Here is a 27,895-nt window from a genome sequence, read left to right as displayed (position 1 = left end):
AACACACATGTAGTTTAACTAGTGTTGCTCTGTGAACAAAGGAACCTAAGAAAAATGGAATTCTGTAATGCCTTTACTCTCCATATGATGCCATTCTTTTTTGGTTTGTTCAATCCTAATGTCAGGATTCCAACACCAACGAAACTCCAAGGTTTGAGTTTCCTCAAAGTTACATTTTGAAGAAAGTTCAAGACCCTGTCCCAGCACCCACATGTCCATCACAATGTCCAATCACTGCACTGTCCCAACTGAAGATGCCTCCCCGGTACACCCGTCTAGGTGCAGGGCAGAATGACCTTGAGTCTTGGAGAAAGGAATGTTATTTTGACTATACAGTGGTACCTCGGTTCTCAACCACAATCCATTCCAGAAGTGTGGTTGAGAACCGATTTGGTCGAGAACCGAATTAATTTATCCCATAGGAAATAATGGAAATGGATTTAATTTGTTCCCAGCCCATTGACTTGCTGGGAACCAATTAAATCTATAGCATTTCCTCTATTTCCTATGGGATAAAGATCTGAGGGGACGGGGTGAGAGGGAATGGGAGTCGGAATCCCGACACGCCCCTCCTGGCCGCCCTCTTAACAGCCTCCCAGTCTCTACCTTGTAACTGCTCCAAGCTGCAGGAAGGGTAGGGCTGCCTGCAATACCGGCAGCTTTGGGGGGCTCCTTTCCACAGCGGTTCAGTTCGTTACCTCCAGGCAGCTGCACCAACTTTTTTTTTCCCGGCGGCGGCTCCGGTGGCTTCCCTTCAAGGAGCAGCAGCAGCGTCAGGAACGTCACGTGATGAAGGGAAGCCGCCGGAGCCGCTGCTGCAGGGAAAGAAAAAGTTGGTGCAGCTGCCTGGAGGTAACGAACTGAACCGCTGTGGAAAGGAGCCCCCCGAAGCTGCCGGTATTGCAGCCAGCCCTACCCTTCCTGCAGCTTGGAGCAGTTACAAGGTAGAGACTGGGAGGCTGTTAAGAGGGCGGCCAGGAGGGGCGTGTCGGGATTCCAACTCCCATTCCCTCTCACCTCGTCCCCTCAGATCTTACATTTCGGATAGTAAACAAAATTTTCTGTTCAGTGTCCGAATTTTTGTTCGGATACCAAAGCAAATTTTTGCAGAAAATTTTGTTCAGTATCCGAAATGGACGAAAACCAAAGCGTTCGAGAACCGAGGTACCACTGTAGTTCCCCACTCACACATTCCACACTCCTGGTTTCCCACAGTACTAAATATGGCAGGCCTGAAGATGCAATGCTCAAGATGGTTTCCAGACCTGACATCAACATAATTTGAAGCTCAAATACTTTGGCTACCAAATGAATAGAGAGAATTGATGTTGAAAAAGATTGAAGGTCAAAGGAGAAGTGGGTGGCAGGAGATGAGATGGTTACATAATATCATTGACGGAGAGGGGCAGCGGAGAGGGGCGGCATACAAATCTAATAAATAAATAAAATAAATAAACATGAATTTGGGCAAACTCTGGGAGGTAGTGAGGATCAAGAGGGCAGTGGCATGCTATGGTCTATGGCCGGGGTAGGCAAAATTGGTTTTTCTATGACATGTGGACTTCAACTCCCAGAATTCCTAAGCTAGCATGATTGGCTCAGGAATTCTGGGAGTTGAAGTCCACAAATCATAGAACAACCAACTTTGCCTACCCCTCGCCTATGGGGTCACAAAGAGTCGGACATGACTTAGCAACTGAACAACAACAACTAGTTCCAAAGAAAGCCTTTGTACTTGCCTGTATGGCACCAAGATTTTCTATCAATTGCTCAGCATTGGATGATCCAAGGAGAACAGAACTTACGCCTTCGTTACGAAGACACCATGCTATGAACATGAGAAATACACAACAGAGCATATTATTAGGTACAGCATTTTGGAGTCAGCAAAGGTAATATTAAATGGTAGACTTAATTCTTGGAATTATGCCTTTCCCCTCACCATTATTATTTTAGTGAAACACAACTGCCTTTCAAAATTTCAATCTTACCACAGGTCAGTTCGGTATCATTTCAATAGTTCATAAAAGCATGCATTATGTTAAGAACGAACTCAGTAACACGTTAAAAAACAAAAGCAGTATATATAATAAATGTTGAATAAAATTTTGAAGAAAACATATCAATTAAATTAAAATTAATAAATTAAAAGTAATCAGTTTTAATTACCTTTCACAATTACCTAAATGTCAAGTATAAGGACTGTACTGCTATTACAAAAAAATCATATATGAAATGTTTTCTTTGTAAGAATAAATGTAAATTGTCAATATTACTTACAACTTGCCATTAATTTTTGTAGGACTTAATTATGCATTTTGTGTCCCTGATCTCACACAAATTACATGTTGCCACTTTTATGCAGTTTTGTATTTCATTCATGAATATTACAATTTCACTGTAAATACCTATCAAAGGTAGTGTTCAATATATTTGTGGAACTAAATAAATAGCATGCTTATTGATGGGATATTTGCACCATATCATATTGTTAACATAAATAGTAGAACAGCCTTTTCTGTGCTCGCATCTAATTAGCAAGAGTCTATAACCTGGGATATTTCGTTGTAGTCTGCTTTCATTTTATCAGATGAAGCATCTTTTGTTTCCTTAGTTTGCTTCTTTCTGCTGTTTTTTTTTAACTTTGGGACCAGGCTTTTATTTCTAATTACCGTATGCTCTTAACACCTTTGGCTGGGGTAGACTTGAACTTAGTTCTCCCCAGTTCTGTAACCATCAGAATATACTTATTTCAGTTCGTTTTAACTCTGATTGAAATTCATGCTTGGATGTAAAAAGTGGCTGTTAAATTATTTTAACACCTAAAATATATTTAAATTAATTGGATTCAGGTTTAAAGGAGACCGTATGAATTAATGGGACTGAAATCATGAGTAATTTAAAACGTCCTTATTTTTGATGAGCAATACTTAGCACAGTTAAACTGGCTTTTAATGAAGAAATGGCAAGTTAGCACTATGTTTGATGATCTATTTTCCATTTTCTCTTGAATGTCTCTTCCATTGTCTCTTCAATGATGATGATGGATTATGATTTATAGCCACAGCTACACCCACACTAGGTATTCTTCCTGCTTCAGAAATATTTGTTCTATCGTACATACAGGACATGCAACATACACACCTATTAACTCAAATGTACATGATCAACATGTATTTAATTGGGGTTACAAAGCCCAAGCTGTCATCTTTCTCCTCCCCTGCATTAACAGCATTAACACTTTTACATAAGCGAATAAATGCCTACACAAATAAAATGATGACATCACCGGGGAAAATTCTGCAAGGTATCAGTGACAGCTTGTCCCTCTACATGAGAACAAGCTCACAATGTCAACACAGTTAAGCTTCAGTGAGTGCAAGGAAAGGGGGTGGGTGGGTGGGGTGTAGGCGAACCCTCAAATCCCTTACCGACTGCTAGCTGAGGTAGTGTACATCCAAGGCGTTCAGCAATTGGGAAAAGTTCTTTTAGTTTTGATTGTTGTTTCATTCCTTCCTCGTTCACAATTTTCTCCTTTAGCCACTGATAACACTAGTCAATCAAAACACAATAAAAGACAATTTAGAATAGAATAGAATTCTTTAGTGGCCAAGTGTGATTGGGCGCACAAGGAATTTGTCTTTGGTACATACTGTATGCTCTCAGTGTACATAAAAGGTACATTTGTCAAGGATCATAAGGTACAACACTTAATGATGTTTGTAGGTACAGATAAGCAATCAGGACACAATCAATATTAATATAACTTGTAAGGATGAAAGCAACAACTACAGTCAGGAGATGGGTGATTTAAGTCCACATGTCCGAATTTCAACTCCCAGGACTTCTACTTAGTTGCCACACTAGGTATTATATATTGCCTGTAAGCACATATAAGGGGCACCACATTGGAGAAGCCTGGTTTATATCAGTCCTTAATTCTCACCATTTTGCTCCTCAATGTTATTTCAAAGTTTTATCAGAAAATGTATGTACTATACATATACAAGCTTTATTAGAAAGAAAATGGGTTTTAATCATAGTGCAACTTTTCACTGATATTATTAGTAAAGATAGTTATACTAATCATACAATCAACAGCAATCATGAATAAATTGTTCTAACCAAAATATTGGATGATGGGAGGCAAGTTTATTTCAATGTTGAATTTAACCCAATATATTTAAACTCAGCGGTGGGCTACTAGCCAGAACGCTAAATTGCGCTCGCTGCCACGGCTAAGTGCTTGCGTGGCCAGCGCGATTTTGCTTCTGCACCTGTGGCAGTAGCAAAATCGCGCACGGAGCTGCAGATGCGCCTGTGTTTCGGCATGTATGAAGCAAAAAAACCACTGAAACACAGGCGCACCTGCGTCTCTGTGCCCGATTTTGCTACCTCCACTGGTACAGAAGCAAAATTATGTTGGCCCCGCAAGCACTTACTGTCCACAGCGGCGAGCGCAATTTAGCATTCCAGCTAGTAGCTCACTGCTGCACATACTTAATCTGAGCTAAGCACAACAAAAAAAATTGTCTATTAATCTCTGGTGTGGAGCCACCTATCTGCCTTAAAGACCAAGTTGTGAAATTGTCAGCCACAATTATCGTGTATCGTCACAATAGCAAACAACGTTTACATTGTTGCCAAGAAAATTGTCTAGACATGGGTGATATATTTAGACAAGTCTGTATGTCAACTGACAAGGTTTCCAGGTTAGAACGCATGTCTTTAACCACTTGGGGAAAATGTTGAACTTTCACAACTCAAAGTGATGATGTGGTTAGACTAGAGCCAGAATAGTCTGGTCACTGATGGTGCCAGTTCTAAAATAGCAGTTCTTTGTTTTACAAGTACACATAAGTACTTGTAAAAGTACACATAGTTGTATGAGGAAAAAAAAATTTTAAAGCAAAAATGAAGACAGGAATGAAGTATATTGAGTTGGAATGTTCTGTGATTGGGTGAATGGCTTGAAATAAGCCACTTTATATCAATAAATTAGATGATTCAGACATGGGACAAATGTGAAGAAATGGAGTGACAATTATATATTTTTAAAAACATCGCTGTGCATGAGCAAACTGCAACATCTAGAAACAACACAGTGCCATGAATGGATGTTTAGAATGCAAAAACTTGTGAAATAGATCATCCCGAAACTACAGTCAGATTCTTATTGAATAAATTGATTATTGACTGAATAAACATTATAGGTTGACTGATTGATTGACTGAATAAATGCAATAATACAAGTGAGATGGATAGAGTTTTGCAAAGAAAGTCTATTTATTGCTGGATCTTGCTTCAAGCAACATAGATATAAACTCTACAAATGGACGTCACCAAGTGAACTGTATTGGAATAAACCTAGCTATATATTAATAAATATAAGAAGAAGTGAAATCCAGTCAATCAGGACATTTTCTGATTCAGATTATGGAGATATGATTATTAGATCAAAATATAAGGATTAAATTTAAAAGTTCAATGAGAAAGCATCTTGTCGGAATATAAGAATAATGTAAGCAATAGATTCAGTATGCTTATGTGAAATTTGATGGGGAAAGAAACCAAGGAATGAAATAAGAGACAATGGGAAAGCTGAGGTTTCTTCTAGAGACAAGGATACATATTGTATCCTTATTGTTCACAATACATGTTGTATCCATATTGTACACAACAGATCCAAATTAAAGTAAACAGCTCCAAACTCGACTGCAGGAAATACGACTTTAGTAACCGAGCAGTTGACGCATGGAACTCACTACCTAACTCTGTAGTATCATCACATAACCCCAAAAACTTTATCCTTAGACTATCCACTGTTGATCTTTCCCGATTCCTAAGAGGTCAATAAGGGGCATGTATAAGTGTACCAGCGTGCCTTCTGCCCCTTGTCCTAATGTTTCTCTATTATTAGTATCATGTATATAAAGATTATTATATCTTTGTATACTACCAATACGTACTTGACAAAACAAATAAATAAATAAAAATAAACATTGTCCTTTGTATTTATTTATAGTAAGTAGGAAACATATGATTCTGGGGACAGAAGTAGTTTGGGACTCAGATGAAGCAGGTTGCCCAGGTAGCTAAGGGACAAATACCTTCAAAGATGCCCTTGATCCTTCAGGAACTCCACTGGCATATTTTCCTGAGATAATCCCACAAGCAAGAGGGGACCAAGTCATTGCTCCAACTCCTATGAAACAGTAAAAGGTATGAGTTATTAATTTAAAAATACAGGGGGTTTAAAACAAAATCTAATCTTAGACATTTAATGAGTGAGAAAATGAACATCTGTAGTTTTGATATTGTTGTGGTTAGCTCTGCCCCAGCTCCTGCCCCAAGGAATGTGCAGGTGGATGTGGGGGAGACATCCACATACCACAGGCCTGATTTGCTCCTGATGGAATCTGCCGATGAAGCCTCCTCTGACCAAGGAAGCATGAGTGACAGGGAAGAGGGGAGTTTGGCAGACAGCCCAGGAGGAGATCAATCATCTGTATCATCCTTGGATTCTGAACAAGAATTAATGACATATCCACACACGCGTAGAGTGATGCATAGGAGACAACAACTGAAGGATTATTACAAGAGAAAATGAGGCCACCTGTGGTTGGGTGGGGCACCAGTAATTAGGGCTGCTGCTATAAATTGCAGCGTGTGGGTTTGGCCGTTGTGAAGGAGTATCTGATCGCAGTTCTTCAAGAATCATATGTTGCTGTTTTCTGGACTTTCTTTGTTGATTTTTCACGCCTTTGAAACCAAAGCAGAGCAACATGTGTGTGTGTCTCACTTCCTTGGAAGAAGAAGGGGTGTGAAGTTTCTTCACAGCTGCTAGCTAAGTACTTAATGACTGCTTAAGGGAAATTGTACAGACTACCCGGTTGTTTTGGGATGAGTGCAATACAAAAAGAGTGCTTAGTTTATTTTGAATTTTGGGATAAAGAACATTGTTTTGACTTTTGAAACGTGTGTGTGTCTGAAATTTGTACCCTTGAATTTTTAGGAGGCTCCTACCAGAGAGCCCGGCAGAACAGATATATGATAGAGAAAAGCTGCTGCAGCCGTGAGAACTGTCAGTTCTTTCGGTGCATAGGGATAATTCTTCTAGACAAAGATTTATATACCTATGAAAATGAGTAAACAGTAGGGGACAGATGCTGTCGCTAAGTATATGTTTTGGACATAAAAAGGATGAATTTCTCATTCTTTTATGAAAGATGTTACTTGGTACATTACCTATCTTATGGTATAATTCCGGCAACTGAACCTCAACTTTGTCTCTTTGGAAAAGGTGATATTCTGCTTGTTCGCATACCGGTGGGATCATATTAAACTGCCTTGCTACTGAATATGCTTCCTGTTGAGAATCAGCAGCAAAAGAAAAACACATTAGCAGGGAAAATTCTTCAGGCATCAAATCATACATCAATCCAAGCCATTGTTTTTCATTCCTTGTTCAGGCATATTTATTAAGGATCTGACACTCGATTTATTTGGTGAATACATTAAAAATATTTTGAGCAATGAAAAAAAACACTGCTCTGAAGGATCTGATAGGGTTTTTAAAAATATATATATACACAAAAAAACTGCAGATATAGCATTCTCTCATGGGTGACAAAACATCATTTGCAAAAGTTTGTGCACATTCAGGACAGAAGCACATTATGTAGACAATTACATACAGTAGCTGCCATGAACACACTATGGAAATGTTCAAATTGAAACGATAAATTTAAAAGCTACATTTTAAAAAGCAAGTGTAGCTTCAGTTGCTGACTAACCGTGTATGAAACAGCTCTTAGATTACAGAATGATTATAGTAAGATAAAAATGAAGGGAGAAGAATGAACAATAAAGATTTGAGTGTATGTCAAGTTGATTATGCAACTCACTGAAGCATTATTAATCCCTATATACAGATACCCTGCTGGTCATTCTTCTGGCCTTGGGGAACAAAGGAAGAATTGTAGAACGAGTCAACCTTTGGTCCAATTCCAATGTTTCTTCAATTTATTTAAAAGTGATAACATAGGAGATGCAGGTATTAATCTTTTAATATTTTGATGTTTTCCCACAATGTATTTTCAAAGGAAAATATTTAATGGCAACATCGTGTATAGGGCCTAAAAAAGTCAGACTATAGAAGCACAGCTGTTTCATGCCAGACTATTCTTGATGTTTAATTAAATTTGAATTAATTGATTACTGTTCATTCCTAAAAAGCTAGATTACCATAATCTCCATGGCACTCCAACGTGAAGTCCCCCAATACATCGTCATTCCCCGGTCAATCACATGTGTCATCGCTCGGACAATCTCTAAATAAGGAAAAAAAGAACAGAATTACGCAAGAGATGCTAACAGATAACAGCGTACTTCATCAGAAGCCAATATTTTCAATTTATGCAAGAGAAATGGAGTGCATATGATGCTGGCACAGCCTTCTTTCATTAAAAGCATCTTTCACGTCGATGGAGAATATCTGTAGAGAAATACTGAATACTAATTTAGCTGAATTAGGTTATAGTGCTGTGCACAACCACAAACTTGATCACAAAGCCTATTAGATTTTTCTTCAGACCTGGCCCATGAACACAATGGGGATATGACTACGAGGGGGATTAGGACACTGTTGCTATTAACAGATAGTCCTCGACTTACAACAGTTTATTTAGTGATTGTTAAAAATGACAACGGCATGAAAAAAGTGACTTGTGACCGTTTTTCACACTTAGGATCTTTGATCCCAATATCAAAATTCAGATGCTTGGCAACTGGTTTATACTTATGACCGTTGCTGTGTCCCAAGGTCATGCAATCACCTTTTGCAACCCCCAACACTTTACCCTTACATTATCTACGGTTGACCTATCCAGATTCCTAAGAGGTCAGTAAGGGGCGAGTACAAGTGCACTAGAGTGCCTTCCGTCCCCTGTCCTATTGCTCTCTTATATCTCCTATACCTTTCTTCTATTCCTATATCTCTTCTTCTATTCTTTCATTGATATGTTCTATTACTATATCTTCTTTTCTATTCTTTCATAGATATATTTTACTATGAGTATCTCCTCTATAACATTCATCATGTATTTTACTATGTGTATATAGATATATACCCACTAAAACCCTCATTGTGTTTTGGACAAAATAAATAAATAAATAAATAAATAAATAAATAAATAAATAAATAAATAAATAAATAAATAAATAAATAAATAAATAAATAAATAAATAAATAAATAAATAAATAACTAACCTTGTGACAAGCAAAATCAACAGGGAAGCCACTTTACAACTATCTTACTAATTTATCAACTGCAGCGACTCACTTGACAACTGTAGCAAGAAAGGTCATAAAATGGGGCAAAACTCACTTAACAAATGTCTCACTTAACAACAGAAATTTGGGGATCAAACGTGGTCATGAATATTCCTCTTTCTTGATCTGTCTTACCTGAGGAGCAATAAATGCTGTTCATATTACAGTGGTACAAAACATTCAAGATACATTTGGTCTGAAATGAAACACCCCCTCCTCAAAGCATGGAAACAGGTACATCTTCCCCTTGTTTCTCAGGCAGGAAATGTTATTTTGCATTAATGACATTTTATATAAAAACAGTGTCTATCAGCCATGGCGTTGCAGTGGTTAGAGTGCAATACTGCAGGCTACTACTGCTTCCTGCCAGCTGCCTTCGGTTTCTTTCTTTCTTTCTCTCTCTCTTTCCTTCCTTCCTTCCTTCCTTCGATTTTTATGCCACCCTTCTCCTTAGAGTCAGGGTGGCTTACAGCATGTTAGCAATAGCAATTTTTAACAGAGCCAGCATATTGCCCCCACAAACTGGGTCCAGTTTAGCAGTTCAAATCTCACCAGGTTCAAGGTTGACTCAGCCTTCCATCCTTCCAAGTGTAAAATGAGGACCCAGATTGTTGGGGCAATAGGCTGACTTTGTACACTCAGATTTTCAATCTGAGAAACCATTTTGCCTTTTACCAAATGCTCACTATGCAAATGGAAATGAACATGCTATTTTTGCAGAATTTAGACTTTAGGCTTCACAGAACAAGGAAGTAGCATTTTAGCCAGATATTGGTATTAACCGAGCTATAAAATACAAAACTAGCTTTTTGATCTCTCTCTCTCTCTCTTTTATGATCTTCTTTTAATTCTGAAGCTCCCCATAAAATAGCTCAAGCATATTATATTGCGCATTTTCACCTCTTCTTCTATTGCCCTCACCTCTTAGCATCCACTCCACTCTAATTACAAAAATAAGAAAAAATATCCCTTCTGCTGTTACAGTGCTAGACAATTTACTTTGCAATAAAATGGTCTTCCTACAGTAAAAATAATATTATAATGCATCTGAAACGACACATTTACTGATCGATTGCCCTGCAACTATTTAATGTAAGAAAGGACAAAAAAGAAAATGAGTTGCAATTGAGTAATATCAGCCTTGATGAGACCCAGCATGACAGTAAAGCCACTGCTGATGGGGAAGTCTATTTGATATTATTTCTACTAGCTCCTCATGTCATGGAACTTGGCAATGGGCACCTAAGCAGCCATCTCATCCCAACTGCACTGACCTCTCCCACTAGGTCAAGGATGGAGGCATGCTATGTTTCTTGTAGGTCAAGGAATTTGACTGGTGGCATCTAAGAGAAGGGCCTTTTCAGCTATTGCCTCCTGTCTCTGGATCATCTTACCCCTAGAACTTCCACTCTTCTGATTTTATGGAAGTTAAGACTTGGCTTTGCCAACTACACATGGGTCTAAGAACCCTGGAGATGTCTGATGGCTTGAGGCAGCGGTCCCCAAACTACGGCCCGCGGGCCACATGCGGATCACTGAGGCCATTTATCCGGCCCGCCGGTGACAAGAGCACAGGGAAAAGAGAGAGAGAAAGAAATAAAAGGGAAAGAGCGGGAGGGAAGGAGAAGTGGAGAGGAAGGAAGGAGAAATGGAGGGAACAAGAAAGAAAGGAAGGAAGAATGAAATAAATAGAGGGACAGAGGAAGGAAGGACTGTTTTGGGGGGGGGGGTAATTTTTTTAAATTTTTCTCTCAACATACATTCAAACAACACAGTGTACCATCTAATTTTCCATGAATAAAATGCAGTATTTTGTTAGTAACTAATATCAATAATCAAAAAAGTTGCAAAAGTTTTTTTTTCTAATTTTGTCATCCAGTTACATTCATTTTTTTTAAATTAAATTTCCTCCTTAATGTTCCTTCAAAAAGTGCAACACCAATTATATTTCTAACTTATTAACCATTATGCCAAAGTGCTTCCTTCTTTCTTTATACATTTTTCATAAGCCAAGAAAACCTTGTATAGCCAATCAGATGTCAACAAAAGAAAATTAAAAACAAAACATAAACATATATGAATTTCAGACCTTCTCCCCCCTCTAAATAGTACGTTCCCATTTTGTTTTTTACTTTAAAACAAGGTATGTGTAGTGTGCATAGGAATTTGTTCATAGGTTATTTTTATAGTCCGGCCCTCCAACAGTCCGAGGGACAGTGAACTGGCCCCCTGTGTAAAAAGTTTGGGGACCCCTGGCTTGAGGACATTTCTGCTGCATTGGTAACATTTTTGAATTTTTGTTCATGACCTTTTGCTGAATTTTTAACTTTTGATTTTTTTTATTTTTCCTTTAAAACTTAACTTGTTCTTAATTCTGGTTTTTAATCTGGGCTTTTATTCATGTGTTTGTATGGTTTTCACCCTGGTGTTGTAAATTAGAATCACATAGGTTAGATGAGTAGTATAGAAATCTAATCAATCAATCAATCAATCAATCAATCAATCAATAGCTGTTCTCTGAATGGTTATTTGGGAGAAATCTCATGGAGAGCTGCATCTGGATCTTCTGGATCCGAAATTTAATCTAGATATGATTTTCAAGCAACCACTAAAGCTAGAGAGAACTAATGGCCCACCATCAACAGAATAATCCAACATCCTTAGACAATACGTGTCAGCCCTTTGAGCTTTAGCCATATTGGGAAACAGGCACCATTGGAATAACTGGAATAAAACGCTCACTTATTATTGCAGGATATAACAAGCAAATATTGAAAGCCTAACAAAGATTCACTGCCACATGTCCCATGCCAAAGAATCAATTTAGGGAAATCTTAAGTTTCTTTCTCATTCTTCCCTCCCTTCCTGATTGTAAGCTTGTATTTGAAGACTGATCACCAAACATTTCTTCAATTCTAACTATGAAAATCTTCACAAGAAAGTATAGATAGTTACAACCACCACAACTGACCCCAAGTCTCCGGAGAGGGGCAGCATACAAATCCAATAAATAAATAAAATAAATAAATAAATAAAATTTCCATTACAAATTTAGAGTAGAGTAGAGTAGAGTAGAGTTGAGTAGAATTCTTTATTGGCCAAGTATGATTGGACAGACAAGGAATTTGTATTTGGTGCATATATGCTCTCATAGTACATAAAAAGACAAGATACACTAGTCAAGAATCATAAGGTACAACATTTAGTGATAATCTGGGTACAAATAACCAATCAAATTGTATTAGGAACCAGTCAATATAAATTATAAGGATACAAGCAACAAAGATACAGTCATACAGTCATTTGTGGGAAGAGATAGGTGATGGGAATGATGAGAAGATTAATAGTAGTGCAGACTTAGTAAATAGTTGAGCAATCTTGAGGGAATTATTTGTTTAGCAGAGTGAGGGCATTTGGGAAAAATCTGGTCTTGCGTCTAGTTGGTTCTGATGTGCAGTGCTCTATAGTGTCATTTTGAGGGTAGAAGTTGAAACAGTTTGTGACTAGGATGTGGAGGTCTGTTAAGCAAATTTTGCCCCATTTTACCATTCTTACCACAGCTGCAGTTGTTAAGTTAGTAACAACGGTTGTAAAGTGAATCTGTCTTTGATTGTGAGGAGATCACAAAAGGTGATCACATGACCCTGGGACATTGCAACCGTGGAGACACTGATATATATACACAAAAAGGGCAGGGCTTGCATTGTGGTACTCCATCTGCCATCTTGCCATGGACACAACTTGGATGGATGACGGTCAACAGTTATTTTAATCATTATTACTTTTAGTTATTTTGTTGGACAAAAAGAGATTGCGTTAATTTATTCGAACACAATTAATATACAATGTTCTTAGCGAATAATTCCTATTAAGCAAAAAATGAAAGTGTGGCAACGTTACTCATGTGGCAAAACGATTAAAGTTTCATAACACAAGAGGGCAGCATTGTAGAAAGAATTTAAATGGGATTCTTGGCGCATGGATTTTAATTCCTCAAGTACAAGGCAACCAATTGAACTGAGAAGAATAGAAGTTATGCAAAAACCACAGTAGTGGGTTTGTACAAATCTTGTTTATTTAGATATTAAAAGAAACAATGAATGAATTTCAGTGGATTATTTGACAAAATCAGAGAGCTTGGAAGGGCTATTTAAGCCATCAAATGCAACTTATTGCTTTGCATGGGAATCCTAATTAAACATCAGTAATAGATGGTTATATAACCTCTTCCTGTTCATTACACCATGAAAGGAACCCACTATATCTTTGCATTATTAGGAGAAGAAAATTGCTCTCAATGTTGAGGAGTCTTTTTTTTCCTTCTCCCTTGAATCCACGTTTCATGGATTCTATCGTCTCTTTTGAAAACTAAATCTGACCTTCTCCTTCAATTCCTTTGTATACAACTTAGTCCCCTTATTAGAATTTCTCCAGCTATGCTGCCTCTTTTTATGACTGTTGTCAGGGTAGCATCTCTTCACCCCCATCTCCCAGGGTTTTTCCCACATGCCATTACACAAGTTGAGATTGAACCCAATTATAAACAAGAATTGCTCTTTGTCTTTGACATCATTCTGGATGAGAAGGTACAACTTCAGTATCCTTTTGAATTCATAGTTACTGCTAAGTTGCCACATGGGAGTCATGCCTGGGGACGGTTGCCCACATTCCAGGTGCAGCTCTAACGTGAATCAGAGACCTGTGCTTGCACCTTAATGTTCCGTACATATAAGCCGAGCTGGCACAGTGGGTAGAGTGCAGTACTACAGGCCACTAAAGCTGACTGCTAGATCTGTAGGTCAGCGGTTCAAATCTCATCACCGGCTCAAGGTTGACTCAGCCTTCCATCCTTCCGAGGTGAGTAAAATGAGGACCCAGATTGTGGGGGCAATAGGCTGGCTCTGTTAAAAAGTGCTATTGCTAACATGTTGTAAGCAGCCCTGAGTCTAAGGAGCAGCGTGGCATTAAAAATTGAATAAATAAATAAATATCTCTTAACATGAAGCACAATGTGTCCTATTCTCCCCACCATCTGAGAACATCTAGACTTCTGAACCCTGAAATATTGAATCAGGCTGAACAATTCATCGAACATTCTTTACATGGATATAAAGCTGTAAAGCTGTCTCGTCAAAGAAAGGACAATGGGAGTCAGAACGATTATGTTTGAAAAATAAGAGCAATCTGAACATAGACAAAAACTATTCTCCCGAGTTTCATTAAAAAAAAGCTACATGTACCTCTGAAACAGTACCAATTACAATGCCATTAATATTTCTCTCGCACAATAGAAAATAAGACCTTATGCAGATGTTCCTCTCCTCTGCAAGGGAATCATAGCAACACTGCTCACATCAGCAGTCATGGAGTAGGAACATTTTTCAAAAGACAATGATGCCAGAGGTATAATTATCACAAACACCATGTGGAGTTATTTGCGTTTTCTTCTTCATTTTCCTAATATGTGTCTGTGCGAGGTTAGCTTCTCACAACTAGTTATTCTCCTGTCAATTTAGGATGTGAACAATGGCTTTGTCCTCTGTTACTTCTTCTTCCTGGGTCCAAGATTGTCTTACAGCCTCTCCACTGATACACAGTTATCACAACATCCCTGAGTTAGTTTGTTTTGGTCCATGAATCCTATCATTAAGAGGGAGGAAATCAAGAATTGGTGCTTGAGAAACAATACAAGTTTAAAGAAAGGAGGAGGAGAAAATCTTAGAATGATCAAAGTCACATATAATAATAATAATTAATAATAATTTATTGGATTTGTATGCCGCCCCTCTCCGCAGACTTGGGGCGGCTAACAATAATAATAAACACAACATGTACAATCCAATAATAAAAAAACAACTAAAAACCCCTATTATAAAACCAAACATACACACAAACATACCATGCATGACTTGTAATGGCCTAGGGGGAAGAGCTATCTCAACTCCCCCATGCCTGGCGGTATAAATGAGTCCTGAGTAGTTTACAAAAGACAGGGAGGGTGGGGGCAGTTCTAATCTCCAGGGGGAGTTGGTTCCAGAGGGCCGGGGCCGCCATAGAGAAGGCTCTTCCCCTGGGTCCCGCCAAACGACATTGTTAAGTCGACGGGACCCGGAGAAGGCCAACTCTGTTGGTCCTTATCAGTCGCTGGGATTCGTGCGGTGGCAGGCAGTTCCGGAGGTAGTCTAATATTGCTGACCAGTAGTTAATGTTAAGAGGATGCAAGTTCCTGACCGACCTGCGCACTTTTAACATTACAGAAGTCATTGGTAAAATGAACAAAATAAAATTATGGAAATAAAAGTGAAGTGTGTATGTAGGGGGTGGAATTTGCCAGAGAAGGGGGAAATTCCAGCAAATTGTTTTAACTTAAGGTTTGTTTGAACTTCACAACTATAGTTTGTAAAATATCAGTGAAACAGAATAATTGTGATTTATTCAATAAATCATTGTCCGTATGATATAGGAACCAAATCTGTACTTACAAATATATAATTACGTTTGCAAAATTCAGGACTCCTCCTAGCCTCATACCTCAAGTGTTTTGAGGAGCTAAATTCCCATCAAGCATTAGAGTTGCAATCCCAAAACATCAAGAGAATGTTGTCCTGAGTTTTCAATATTTTTGTAAATTTCCTCATTCTTTTCTTTTTCTAGCTGACAGTATTGTAAAATGGATTGAATTGAGGCATCGGTTGTTACTAAGCGATATCTCTCAATCCCACTTTTATCTTCTTTTTTAAAATCATTAAGGTTTGGTCACATTTGTAACATTTTTGTAACAATATATATTTTGAGAAACTGACTTGAACATGCAATCTTTTAATTCTTCTGCAAGCTACACAGCCTGTGTGATATACAAGCAGTATTTATTTATTTATTTATTTATTCATTCATTCATTCATTCATTCATTCATTCCCAGCGACCAGTTAGGTCCCGTCAACTAAACAATGTCACTTGGCGGGACCCAGGGGAAGAGCCTTCTCTGTGGCGGCCCCAACCCTCTGGAACCAACTCCCCCCAGAGATTAGAATTGCTCCCACCCTCCTTGCCTTTCGTAAGCTTCTTAAAACCCACCTCTGTCGCCAGGCATGGGGGAATTGAGATACTCTTTCCCCCTAGGCCTTTACAATTTTATGCATGGTATGTCTGTATGTATGTTTGGTTTTACAATAGGGGTTTTTAACTGTTTATATTGGATTGTCATATGCTGTTTACTACTGTTGTTAGCCGCCCCGAGTCTGCGGAGAGGGGAGGCATACAAATCCAATAGAATCAAATCAAATCAATCAAATCATTCATTCATTCATTCGATGTCTATGCCACCCTTCTCCGCAGACTCAGGGCAGCTCACAACAAGTCTCGGTTTAGTGACTACAACTGGGAATGGCAACTCTGTTGTTAAGCGAAGATTTCCACTAAGTGGAAAAATCACATGATTGCAACTGAGCATATGATTTTATTTCAACTTTCCTTTGCTTTCCGTTATCAGAAAAATGTGACTCCAAACTGCTGGGTGAGACCAGAATATCTCTGAGACCGCCTGCTGCCGCACGAATCCCAGCGACCGATTAGGTCCCACAGAGTGGGCGAAGGTCCCGTCAACTAAACAATGTCGGTTGGCGGGCCCCAGGGGAAGAGCCTTCTCTGTGGCGGCCCCGACCCTCTGGAACCAACTCCCCCCGGAGATTAGAACTGCCCCTACTCTCCTTGCCTTTCGTAAGCTCCTTAAGACCCACCTGTGTCGTCAGGCATGGGGGAACTGAGACATCTCCCCCGGGCATATACAATTTATGAATGGTATGTGTGTATGTACGTGTGTTTAGAAAATGGGGTTTTTAAATGTTTTTAGTAGAAATTTAGATTTGTTGTAAATTGTTTTTTTTTTCACTTTGTTGTGAGCCGCCCCGAGTCTGCGGAGAGGGGCGGCATACAAATCTAAATAAATACAAGTACAAATACAAATGGCAGAAATATCCCCTGAATCCAATTCACAAGAGGTCAGGTAAAGGGACAAATCTTATAGGCCCTTTTTCTCTACCTCCATTACCATCCTTTGAAATGCTCAGCCCACGATTGGAATAATTAGCAAGAAGAGAATTGATATTTATATTTACATTCTTTGGAGAGGAAGGCCTTACAAGACAGTAAGCAGTCACACAATAGGGAATACATACGGAAAGGAATGTGCTAACGCTGACTTTTTGCCATAGGAGGCAAACAAAAGTCTTTAATGTGAAACTGATTAGGTCTTGTCAATTTCAGGCAACAGCTGGGAAGGCTAATTAAGGTCATAGAACCGAGCTTGTTAACTTGCAGTTAGCACATTTTAGGGAAAAGCTGTGCTAAGGGGAAAAGTGATTCAGGAGGAGCCAGCTTGTTTAGACAACGAGTCTGTTTTGCAAGGAGGGCAAAAGGAAAATGGATAAAACACAAGAAAATGTGTACTAAATGACTTTAATGGTGAACATGTGACCAAGGGGGTCTATGACAGTGTTTCCCAGCCTTGGCTACTTGAAGGTATCTGGATTTCAACTCCCAGAATTCCCCAGTCAGCATTCGCTGGCTGGGGAATTCTGGGAGTTGAAGTCCAAATGTCTTCAAGTGGCCAAGGTTGGGAAACACTGGTCTACGACAATTCTCTGTGGCCAACTTGCCATGGAACAACTCACTGAATGACAAGATTACACTAATATTGAAGAAATATCACCTCATCTACAAGGAGATATTGATAAAATTGAATGGGTCCAAAGACGGGATACAAGAATGGTGGAAGGTCTTAAGCATAAAACTTAACAGGAAAAACTTAATGAACTCAATCTGTATAGTCTGGAGCAGTGACTTTCAACCTTTTTTGAGCCGCGGCACATTTTTTACATTTATGAAACCCTGGGGCACATTGAGCGGGGGGGGGAGGGGGCTAAAAAAAGTTTGGACAAAAAAATTCTCTCTCTCTTCCTCCCTTTCACATTATTTCTCTCTCCCTCCCTCTCTCTCCATCCCTCTTTCTTTCTATTTCTTCCTTCCTCTCCTTTTTGCTCTCTCTCTCCCTCCCTACCTCCCTCTATGTCTTTCTCTCTCTCTCCTTCCCTCCCTCTGTTTCTCTCTCTCTCTTGCTTTCTTTCTCTCTCTTTCTCTCTCTCTTGCTTTCTTTTTCTTGTTCTCTTTCTCTCTCTCTTGCTTTCTTTCTCTCTCTTGTTCTCTTTCTCTCTTGCTTTCTTTCTCTCTCTCTCTCTCTCTTGCTTTCTTTCTCTCTCTCTTGTTCTCTTTCTCTCTTGCTTTCTTTCTCTCTCTCTCTCTTCCTTTCTTTCTCTCTCTGAGCTTCGCGGCACACCTTACCATGTCTCGCGGCACACTAGTGTGCCCCGGCACACTGGTTGAAAAACACTGGTCTGGAGGATGGAAGGGAAAGGGGGGACATGATTGAACCATTTAAATATGTTATTGCAGTATTTTAAGAAATTTTAAGTATAAGCTTTTAGCGTTTAATTAATTGGCTTTAATTAGTTTAATTATTTTATTAAAATGAAAATATAAAATTGAATGTTATATTTTAGTACTATATTGATATTAGAATTGATTTTAACTAAATGAATCATAATATCAAAATGGAAACATATGTAGAATATTATTAATCGTTTTTCTGTATGGATCTGATCACAGTTAGACTTTTTTCTTTTTTGTATCAGTTAGACTTCTATGACTAGCGGAGCAACTGTCGCTCCTTTAAATGTTAAATGTTGTTTGTGTTGTTTGTCTAAAGAAAAATCAATTAAAAAATTTATTAAAAAAACAAAACATTTAAATATGTTAAAGGGTTAAATAAGGTTTAGGAAGGAAGTGTTTTTAATAGGAAAATGACCACAAGAACAAGGGAGCACCATCTGAGATTAGTTGGGGGAAAGATAAAAACCAACGTGAGAAAATATTATTTTACTGAAAGAGTAGTAGATGCTTGGAACAAATTTCCAGCAGACATGGTTGGTAAATCCACAATAATTGAATTTAAACATGCCTGGGATAAACATCAATTCATCCTAAGATAAAATACAAGGGCAGTCTAGTTGGACCATTAGGTCTTTCTCTGCCGTCAATCTTCTGTGTTTCTAAATAGTAGAATCACTAAAGATATGAGGGATAAAATAAAATGTGAATGACAAAAATTAAAATATTTTAAAATTATTTTAAATTGTTAAATGGAATTGTTTAATTGTCCTGCAATGGGTTGTCCCATGGCGAGTTGTTCATGTCGAGTTTTCTTGAAGGTGAATTGGCTGTGGCGAGTTAACCAGGGCGAGTTGGTTGCAGCGAGTTGTCCTACTCCAGACCAAGAGTCAGAGATGCTGCAAAGGTCTTAAGGTCATTGATTGCAAAATTATTTTTCCATCACCACCGCAACTGAATGGCAATTGTTAAATGAGGACCACCTGTATTGGTTGAGCAGCTGGACTAAGATTGAGGAGAACCAACTTCAGCATGGGTATGCTCTAAGAGTGTTGTGGTGATAAAAAAGGAGAAAAAAAGATTATCTAGTTACCGTAGTTGCCTTGAGCTATGAGGAAAATATGAGATTGACATCTAATAAATTTAAAAAATAAATGAAATAAGAGAAATTTGTCTTTTTTAATAGTAGTGGGATTGAACCAAAAAACATAGAAACATAGAAGACTGACGGCAGAAAAAGACCTCATGGTCCATCTAGTCTGCCCTTATACTATTTTCTGTATTTTATCTTAGGATGGATATATGTTTATCCCAGGCATGTTTAAATTCAGTTACTGTGGATTTACCAACCACGTCTGCTAGAAGTTTGTTCCAAGGATCTACTACTCTTTCAGTAAAATAATATTTTCTCACGTTGCTTTTGATCTTTCCCCCAACTAACTTCAGATTGTGTCCCCTTGTTCTTGGGTTAACTTTCCTATTAAAAATACTTCCCTCATGGACCTTATTTAACCCTTTAACATATTTAAATTTTTCGATCATGTCCCCCCTTTTCCTTCTGTCCTCCAGACTATACAGATTGAGGTCATTAAGTCTTTCCTGATACGTTTTATGCTTAAGACCTTCCACCATTCTTGGACCCGTTCAATTTTGCCAATATCTTTTTGTAGGTGAGGTCTCCAGAACTGAACACAGTATTCCAAATGTGGTCTCACCAGCGCTCTATATAAGGGGATCATAATCGCCCTCTTCCTGCTTGTTATACCTCTAGCTATGCAGCCAAGCATCCTACTTGCTTTCCCTACCACCTGACAAAGAATTCCAATAATGTGTTCCTGTAAAAAAGTAACATCACTGCTGTTCATGAGAATGGTAACCGGTCTTCCTTTTAGCCAGTTGAGGAATATATTCTTGGAAGTTCTTGTAGCATGACATTTTCACTAATGATCAAAATTTGAATTAATGAACTGTCAGGAAAGATTGAATGTAAAATGCAAAACACATAATATGAAGGGGGAATGAAGCGGTCCATGGAATTTATTGTTGTTGAAATTAGACTGTGGCTTCAAAACAGAGTAGATTGACATATCTTGTTAGCCTGCATTAGTGAAATATGAGGACATAAAATCGTGCGGTTCACCAAAGTGTATGCCTTTAAAATTTGTTGGTCAGAAAAAGTTCTATGAGACACCTGGTTTCTTGGCATCCTAAATTAAAGTTATTTCTCTTCCTGTAATAATTCCCTTTTTACGACCCTGTAATCCTTTCATTTGGGATAAAGGTGGGGTGACTGGATAGAGCTGAGCCTTTACCAGCCGGCTGCCCTTCCTGACACCTACATGGAGTTTGCAGCAGACATTTTCTCTTTACACCCTGAGAGAGAAACACCTGCTGCTAGTCAGAATTAAACTCTCAACTTTCCATGTGGGAGGCAAGTGTCTTCATTGCTAGGCCACCATGCCCCTCCTACTCTCTTCCTACAATGAGGAAAACAAATAGGGCTAGATAATTATTAACAGGATATTTACTGTTTGCTTATTTGGAGTCTGAGCTCTTTTTTCGCTAATGCTTGTTTGGTTTCAATGTTTATAGCTTGTAACTACTCAATTCTTTTGAATGCATCCTAAATAAACTATAATTTTTACGTTGGTAAAAGATGAAAGAGCTTTGGCTAATTTTGTATTTCTTTTTTCAAATAAAGGGGTTTATTTTATCTTGCTTGATTTGAGACTTGTGGCCAAACGCCCATTGAAGGACTTCTCGGTTTGGGGAGCAATTGAAATAATGAGCGCAGTTGAGAAGAAGGGGCCTTTTGTCCTGCACCAATTTTCTTAATAGAAAAGGAGAACCATAGCTTCATTTGTAACATGAGAGGGTTGAGCAACTGAGACCAACATATTTTCCAAGTCAGCTTGCCAGGTGATAGGAAGGCAGTGGAAGAATTCCTACTGGGGGTAGGGTGAAAATTAATATTTTACAAAAGACCTCTCTAAGGGACCCGCTATTTTTTTCGGAGAGGTCTTTTATATTTCATCTAAAGAAATTCATGGTTTCCTTGTGGAATAGATAATAACATTATTGAGGAATGAAGAATGAGCTGAAGAAAAGCTTAGGTGGTGACCACAAATGGCCAATTGTACGCATCCTTTAAACCAGTGATTTTCAACCTTTTTTGAGCTGCGGCACATTTTTTACATATACAAAATCATGGGGCACATTGAGCAAAGGGGAGGGGGGCTAAAAAAGTTTGGACAAAAAAATTCTCTCTCTCTCTTCCTCCCTTTCACTCTATTTCTCTCCCTCTTTCTCTCCCTTCCTTCCTCTCTCTCTCCATCCCTCTTTCTTGCTCTCTTCCTTCCTTCCTCTCTTTTTTGCTCTCTTTCTATCTCTCCCTCCTTCCTTGCCTCTCTTTCTCTCTCTCTCTCTTGCTTTCTTTCTCTCTCTTTCTCTTTTTCTTTCTTTCTCTCTCTCTTGCTTTCTTTCTCTCTCTTGCTGAGCTTCGCGGCACACCTGACCATGTCTCGCGGCACACTAGTGTGCCACGGCACACTGGTTGAAAAACACTGCTTTAAACTGCCTATTTCAGTTTAACAGTGGGAAGAGTTTTTTTTTCAGCAAACTGTAAAGAAAACCTGGTAGAAGGAATTGTTCCAAATTAGCTTCATCAGCCTACCGATTGTCCTTGCTTCACAACCAGTTGTTTGGTGACTGTTCAAAGTTACACAGACTGCTCCCAATGTTAATTATGACCTAGTTCCGGAGTTTTAATGGTGTCACTTCATTTCATTTTCATTTTCATTTATTTAGATTTGTATGCCGCCCCTCTCCGCAGACTCGGGGCGGCTCACAACAGAATAACAGAAGACAATTTCAGCAAATCTAAATTTCTACTAAAAACATTTTAAAAACCCCATTTTCTAAGCACACATACATACACACATACCATTCATAAATTGTATATGCCCGGGGGCCACCACAGAAAATGCTCTTCCCCTGGGGCCCGCCAACCGACATTGTTTAGTTGACGGGACCCGGAGAAGGCCCAATCGGTCGCTGGGATTCGTGCGGCAGGAGGCGGTCTCGGAGATATTCTGGTCACCCACTCTCCATAGCCATAGGATGGGCGCTTGGCAACCAGCTCACTTTTCAAGCTGATTATAGTATTCTGCAGTCACAGAACTGCCATGTCTTCAAGCAAAACAAAGAAAGACCAGTTGCCTTTTGAAAGAGCACCTTTGGATAACCATGACCTGGATGGAGAGATGGGTCCTTCCTAGTTCAGACCGGTTCGATTGAACCAACAGCAAACTGCTGCTAATATCACGATAGAATCGTAGAACCTGATCGGTTGGTGCCGCCATCTTTTTTTTTTTTTTTTTTAATATTCAATTGTTTAAAAAATTTCTGGTTTTTTTCTTTGCACATGCGCAGAAGTTTCCAGAACTGCCCATGCATTGCCATCTTGTTTTTGCCTCTTTTTTTAGAATTTGTTTTATTTTTTTGCACTGCGCATGCCTGGATAACTGAGAATGTCCATAGACATTCAGATAAGGGGAAGCTGTATTAGTCACAGTAGCTTAAAATTTTGTAACTGTATTTTCAAACGCATCAGGAGAGCAATATTTGGAGGAACATATATCTGTTTCATTAAAAGAGCCAGTTTGGTGTAGGGGTTAAAGGTATCAAGCTAGAAACCAGGAAGCTGTTAGTTCACCCATTTCCTCCCACTTATGACTGATGACTGTAACATTGTTGTTTGTATCCTTACAATTTCTATTGATTATTTCCTAGTATGATTTGATTGCTTATTTGTACTCTAAGGGATTCTTGACAAGAATCACTAAGTGATTCTTGACAAATGTCTTTTCTTTTATGTACACTGAGAGCATATAAAAGAGCAACCAAGATGATTAGGGGACTTGAAACCAAGACTTACGAAGAGAGATTGCGGGAACTGGGCATGGATAGCTGCCCTAGAGGAAAGGAGGGCCAGAGGGGACATGATAGCTGTATACAGGTATATGAGTGGTTGCCACAGAGAGGAGGGGGCCATTCTATTCTCCAGAGCACCAGAGGGCCGGACTAGGAACAATGGCTGGAAGCTGACCAAGGAGAGATTCAACCTAGAAGTAAGGAAGAACTTCCTGACGGTCAGAGCGATCAACCAGTGGAACAACCTGCCTGCGGAGGTTGTGAACTCCCCAACTCTGGACACTTTCAAGAGAAGATTGGACTGCCATTTGGATTCCTGCTCAGGCAGGGGGTTGGACCTGATGACCTGCATGGTGCCTTTCAACTCAAACAATAAAAAATAAATATGCATAAATATGCACGAAAGACAAATTCATTGTGTGTCCAATCACACTTGGCCAATAAAGAATTCAATTCTATTTCTATTTCTATTATTTCTATTCCTATTATTCCTATTCTGTTCTATTCTATCCTATCCTGCTCAAAAAAAATAAAGGGAACACAAACAGAATATAACTCCAAGTAAATCAAACTTCTGTGAAATTAAACTGTCCACTTAGGAAGCAACACTGATTGACAATCAATTTCATTTTGTTGTCAGCACATTCAAGTTTGTACAGTATTCAAGTATTCAATGAGAATATTTTATTCACTCAGATCTAGGATGTGCTATTTGAGTGTTCCCTTTATTTTTTGTGTACTGTATTTCCTTCCTATACATGAAAAGCAACTAGCTGACTTTGGGACAGTCCTAGGGAAAAGACAATGGCAAACCACTTCCAAAAATTGTTGTCAAGAAAACTACAAGGACTAGTCCTCAAGGATATCTCCAGGAATTAAGGCTAACACAAAGGACAGCCTCCTCCCCACTCCACCCCAGTAAAAAAAAAGATCTAATTAAAGTAGTGCTTACTTTGGACTGAACAAGTATGGCAATGCCCAGAGTGTCTCTCTTTGAATTATTTTCACTTAATGGGTAACTCGGAAGGCTGTCAGAGACAGATAATATTTCAATGTATGTTCAGTGACTCAAATGGAAGTACTTAGCCTTCAGTGCTTAGACACATAAATACTTGTCACTATAACCGAAGGCAAGAGCTGCAAAAATGTGTAAGCTACACTGACTAATATTCCCATTCCCATCGCCTGCTTTATGATGGGTATTTATCTTCCCTTCTGAAAATTAACAGTATGGTGGGCTTGAGCATTAGCATAAAACAAGGTTGTGCAATTGGTCAAACAGGGACAGCGAGCTGCAACTAGATGCAGAGAATGTGTGAATGAAGATGGTATAGATCAGGGGTGTCAAACTTGTGTTGTCATGGCACGTATTGTGACTTTCCCTTTGCTAAACCGGGCGTAGCCAGCGCATGACGCATCTGGCCTGCGGGCTGCAAGTTTGACAGCCCTGTTATAAATCCTATCCTGATGACTAAGTACTTAAAAATATTCTTCTTGAAAGCTATTACATATAGAAACATAGAAACATAGAAGATTGACGGCAGGAAAAGACCTCATGGTCCATCCAGTCTGCCCTTATACTATTTCCTGTATTTTATCTTAGGATGGATATATGTTTGTCCCAGGCATGTTTAAATTCTGTGGATTTACCAACCACGTCTGCTGAAAGTTTGTTCCAGGTATATATTAGTATAGTATATACAGTGGTCCCTTGACTTTTGCGGGTCCGACATTTGCGGAAAGTCTATACCAAGGGTTTTTAAAAAATATTATTAAAAAAATACTCTGTGGTTTTTTTGCACACCAAGGGTTTTCCAGGGCCGCCCGATGTACAATACTGTGCATTTTAACTCTCTTCCTCCCACCACCACCCCAGCTGTTTTGCTTCTTTAAATAAAAGCTCCGCTTCCGCCCCAGCCTCCCGATCCCTACCCTTTAATTCTTGGAGTGTTGGTACGCTCCACTTGAAGCCGAGCCTTACTGCCACCCGCCACCGCCGCAGCAAATGCAGCAAAGCCCCCAGCTTGCCACCCCGTTGCCCCTGCAGGTTCAGGGGGTAAGTAAAACCAGGAATGGAGGAGGGAGGGGGAGGAAGGAAGGAAGGAAGGAAGGAAGGAAGGAAGGAAGGAAGGAAGGAAGGAAGGAAGGAAGGAAGGAAGGAAGGAAGGGAGTGTCTCTATTTCGTGGAAATTTGACTTTCGTGGGCGGTCTTGGAATGTATCCCCCATGAAGGTCAAGGGACCACGGTATAGTATATATACTATGAATATATCTTTATGTACAAATTAAGTTGTTTGGGGCCTTCAGAACATTTTCAGAACCAACATTTGATGAATTTTCCCCCCAATTACAAATGCTTCATTTGCTTTCAAGGTGCCTACTGGCAATATGAAGTACTCTAAAGGTAAATTGTATTTACCTGATAAAAAGATTAGATTTTCCTCTCAAGTAATTATCTGTGGATTGAGTAAATTCTCCTACATTTGTTAAAAAGAAGATATTGATGTGCAGAAGTGCAAAGGGATGCCAGAGAAAATGGATGGCTTTGAAAACTAATCAAACACCACACAGCCAAAACTAGCCATTGTTGGGAGTTCTGCTTTTGGGGATGCTTAAAAGCAGGGCTTCATTTCCACGGTTTGTTCTTTCCCTTTTCTTTCCTTCTTCTCAGTGAAATTTCTCCTTCACAAAGTTTTACCCTGACTTCCCCACTCCCTCTTGTTTGTTGCTCTTAAGAAAAATGGAGGAAGCTTGGCCATTCCATATTAATAATAGCATGGCAGTCGTTTTCCATTGCCATCTTCAGAATGTGTTTGCAACGTTTCTCTAGTCTGTCAACTGGTATTTTTTTGTGTGCAATTACACTTCCATGCTATCATAGAAACATAGAAACATAGAAGTCTGACGGCAGAAAAAGACCTCATGGTCCATCTAGTCTGCCCTTATACTATTTTCTGTATTTTATCTTAGGATGGATATATGTTTATCCCAGGCATGTTTAAATTCAGTTACTGTGGATTTATCTACCACATCTGCTGGAAGTTTGTTCCAAGGATCTACTACTCTTTCAGTAAAATAATATTTTCTCATGTTGCTTTTGATCTTTCCCCCAACTAACTTCAGATTGTGTTCCCTTGTTCTTGTGTTCACTTTCCTATTAAAAACACTTCCCTCCTGGACCTTATTTAACCCTTTAATATATTTAAATGTTTCGATCATGTCCCCCCTTTTCCTTCTGTCCTCCAGACTATACAGATTGAGTTCATTAAGTCTTTCCTGATACGTTTTATGCTTAAGACCTTCCACCATTCTTGTAGCCCGTCTTTGGACCCGTTCAATTTTGTCAATATCTTTTTGTAGGTGAGGTCTCCAGAACTGAACACAGTATTCCAAATGTGGTCTCACCAGCATTCTATATAGTGGGATCATAATCTCCCTCTTCCTGCTTGTTATACCTCTAGCTATGCAGCCAAGCATCCTACTTGCTTTCCCTACCGCCTGACTGCACTGTTCACCCATTTTGAGACTGTCAGAAATCACTACCCCTAAATCCTTTTCTTTTGAAGTATTTGCCAACACTGAACTGCCAATACAATACTCAGATTGGGGATTCCTTTTCCCCAAGTGCATTATTTTACATTTGGAAACATTAAACTGCATAATGTTCAGTCTCGCTTTACTGTTTCAAAATTTAGCAAAGATGGCCAGTTGTTGTTACCATTAGCCTCTATGCATTATTTGCATATTTGTAGTTAGCGGTGTTTGTTAGCCAGCGGTGAGCTACAAGCAGGAATGCTAAATTGTGCTCGCCGCGGCGGCTTGTAAGTGCTTGCGGGGCCAGCATGATTTTGCTCCCGCACTTGTGGAGGTAGCAAAATCGCACACAGATCCGCAGGTGCACCTGTGTTTCAGCAAGGTTTTTTTGCTTCCGCGCATGCTGAAAAACAGGCGCACCTGCGGCTCCGTGAACGATTTTGCTACCTCCACAGGTGCGGAAGTAAAATCGCACTGGCCCCGCAAGAACTTACAAGCAATGGTGGCGAGCGCAATTTAGCGTTCCAGCTCGTAGCCCACCACTGTGGATAACCCTGCACATATAATCATGCAAATACAAAAGTGTCTCATGTTTGCAGAATTTAAACTACTTTTCTGTTTAAATCATTTTGCTTCTTAATTTTTGACCATGC

General features: G+C 39.2%; 1 protein-coding gene across 3 annotated transcripts in view; it reads right to left on the bottom strand.

The window, feature by feature from the left end:
- Positions 1–27,895, bottom strand: part of KCNAB1 (potassium voltage-gated channel subfamily A regulatory beta subunit 1) — a 222,693-nt gene that overhangs the window by 174 nt on the left and 194,624 nt on the right. For all 3 annotated transcript variants that reach the window (XM_070753499.1, XM_070753500.1, XM_070753501.1), the window contains 5 exons: positions 8,248–8,333; positions 7,249–7,369; positions 6,111–6,205; positions 3,432–3,552; positions 1,740–1,828 (listed from right to left, as the gene is read on the bottom strand). In XM_070753499.1, the coding sequence (XP_070609600.1) occupies positions 1,740–1,828; positions 3,432–3,552; positions 6,111–6,205; positions 7,249–7,369; positions 8,248–8,333 (512 nt within the window). The remainder of the gene's footprint in view (positions 1–1,739; positions 1,829–3,431; positions 3,553–6,110; positions 6,206–7,248; positions 7,370–8,247; positions 8,334–27,895) is intronic.

Source organism: Erythrolamprus reginae, chromosome 5 (genome assembly GCF_031021105.1).
Source record: "Erythrolamprus reginae isolate rEryReg1 chromosome 5, rEryReg1.hap1, whole genome shotgun sequence".
Classification (NCBI taxonomy): Eukaryota; Metazoa; Chordata; class Lepidosauria; order Squamata; family Dipsadidae; genus Erythrolamprus; species Erythrolamprus reginae.
This window is presented reverse-complemented; position numbering and strand designations above follow the sequence as displayed.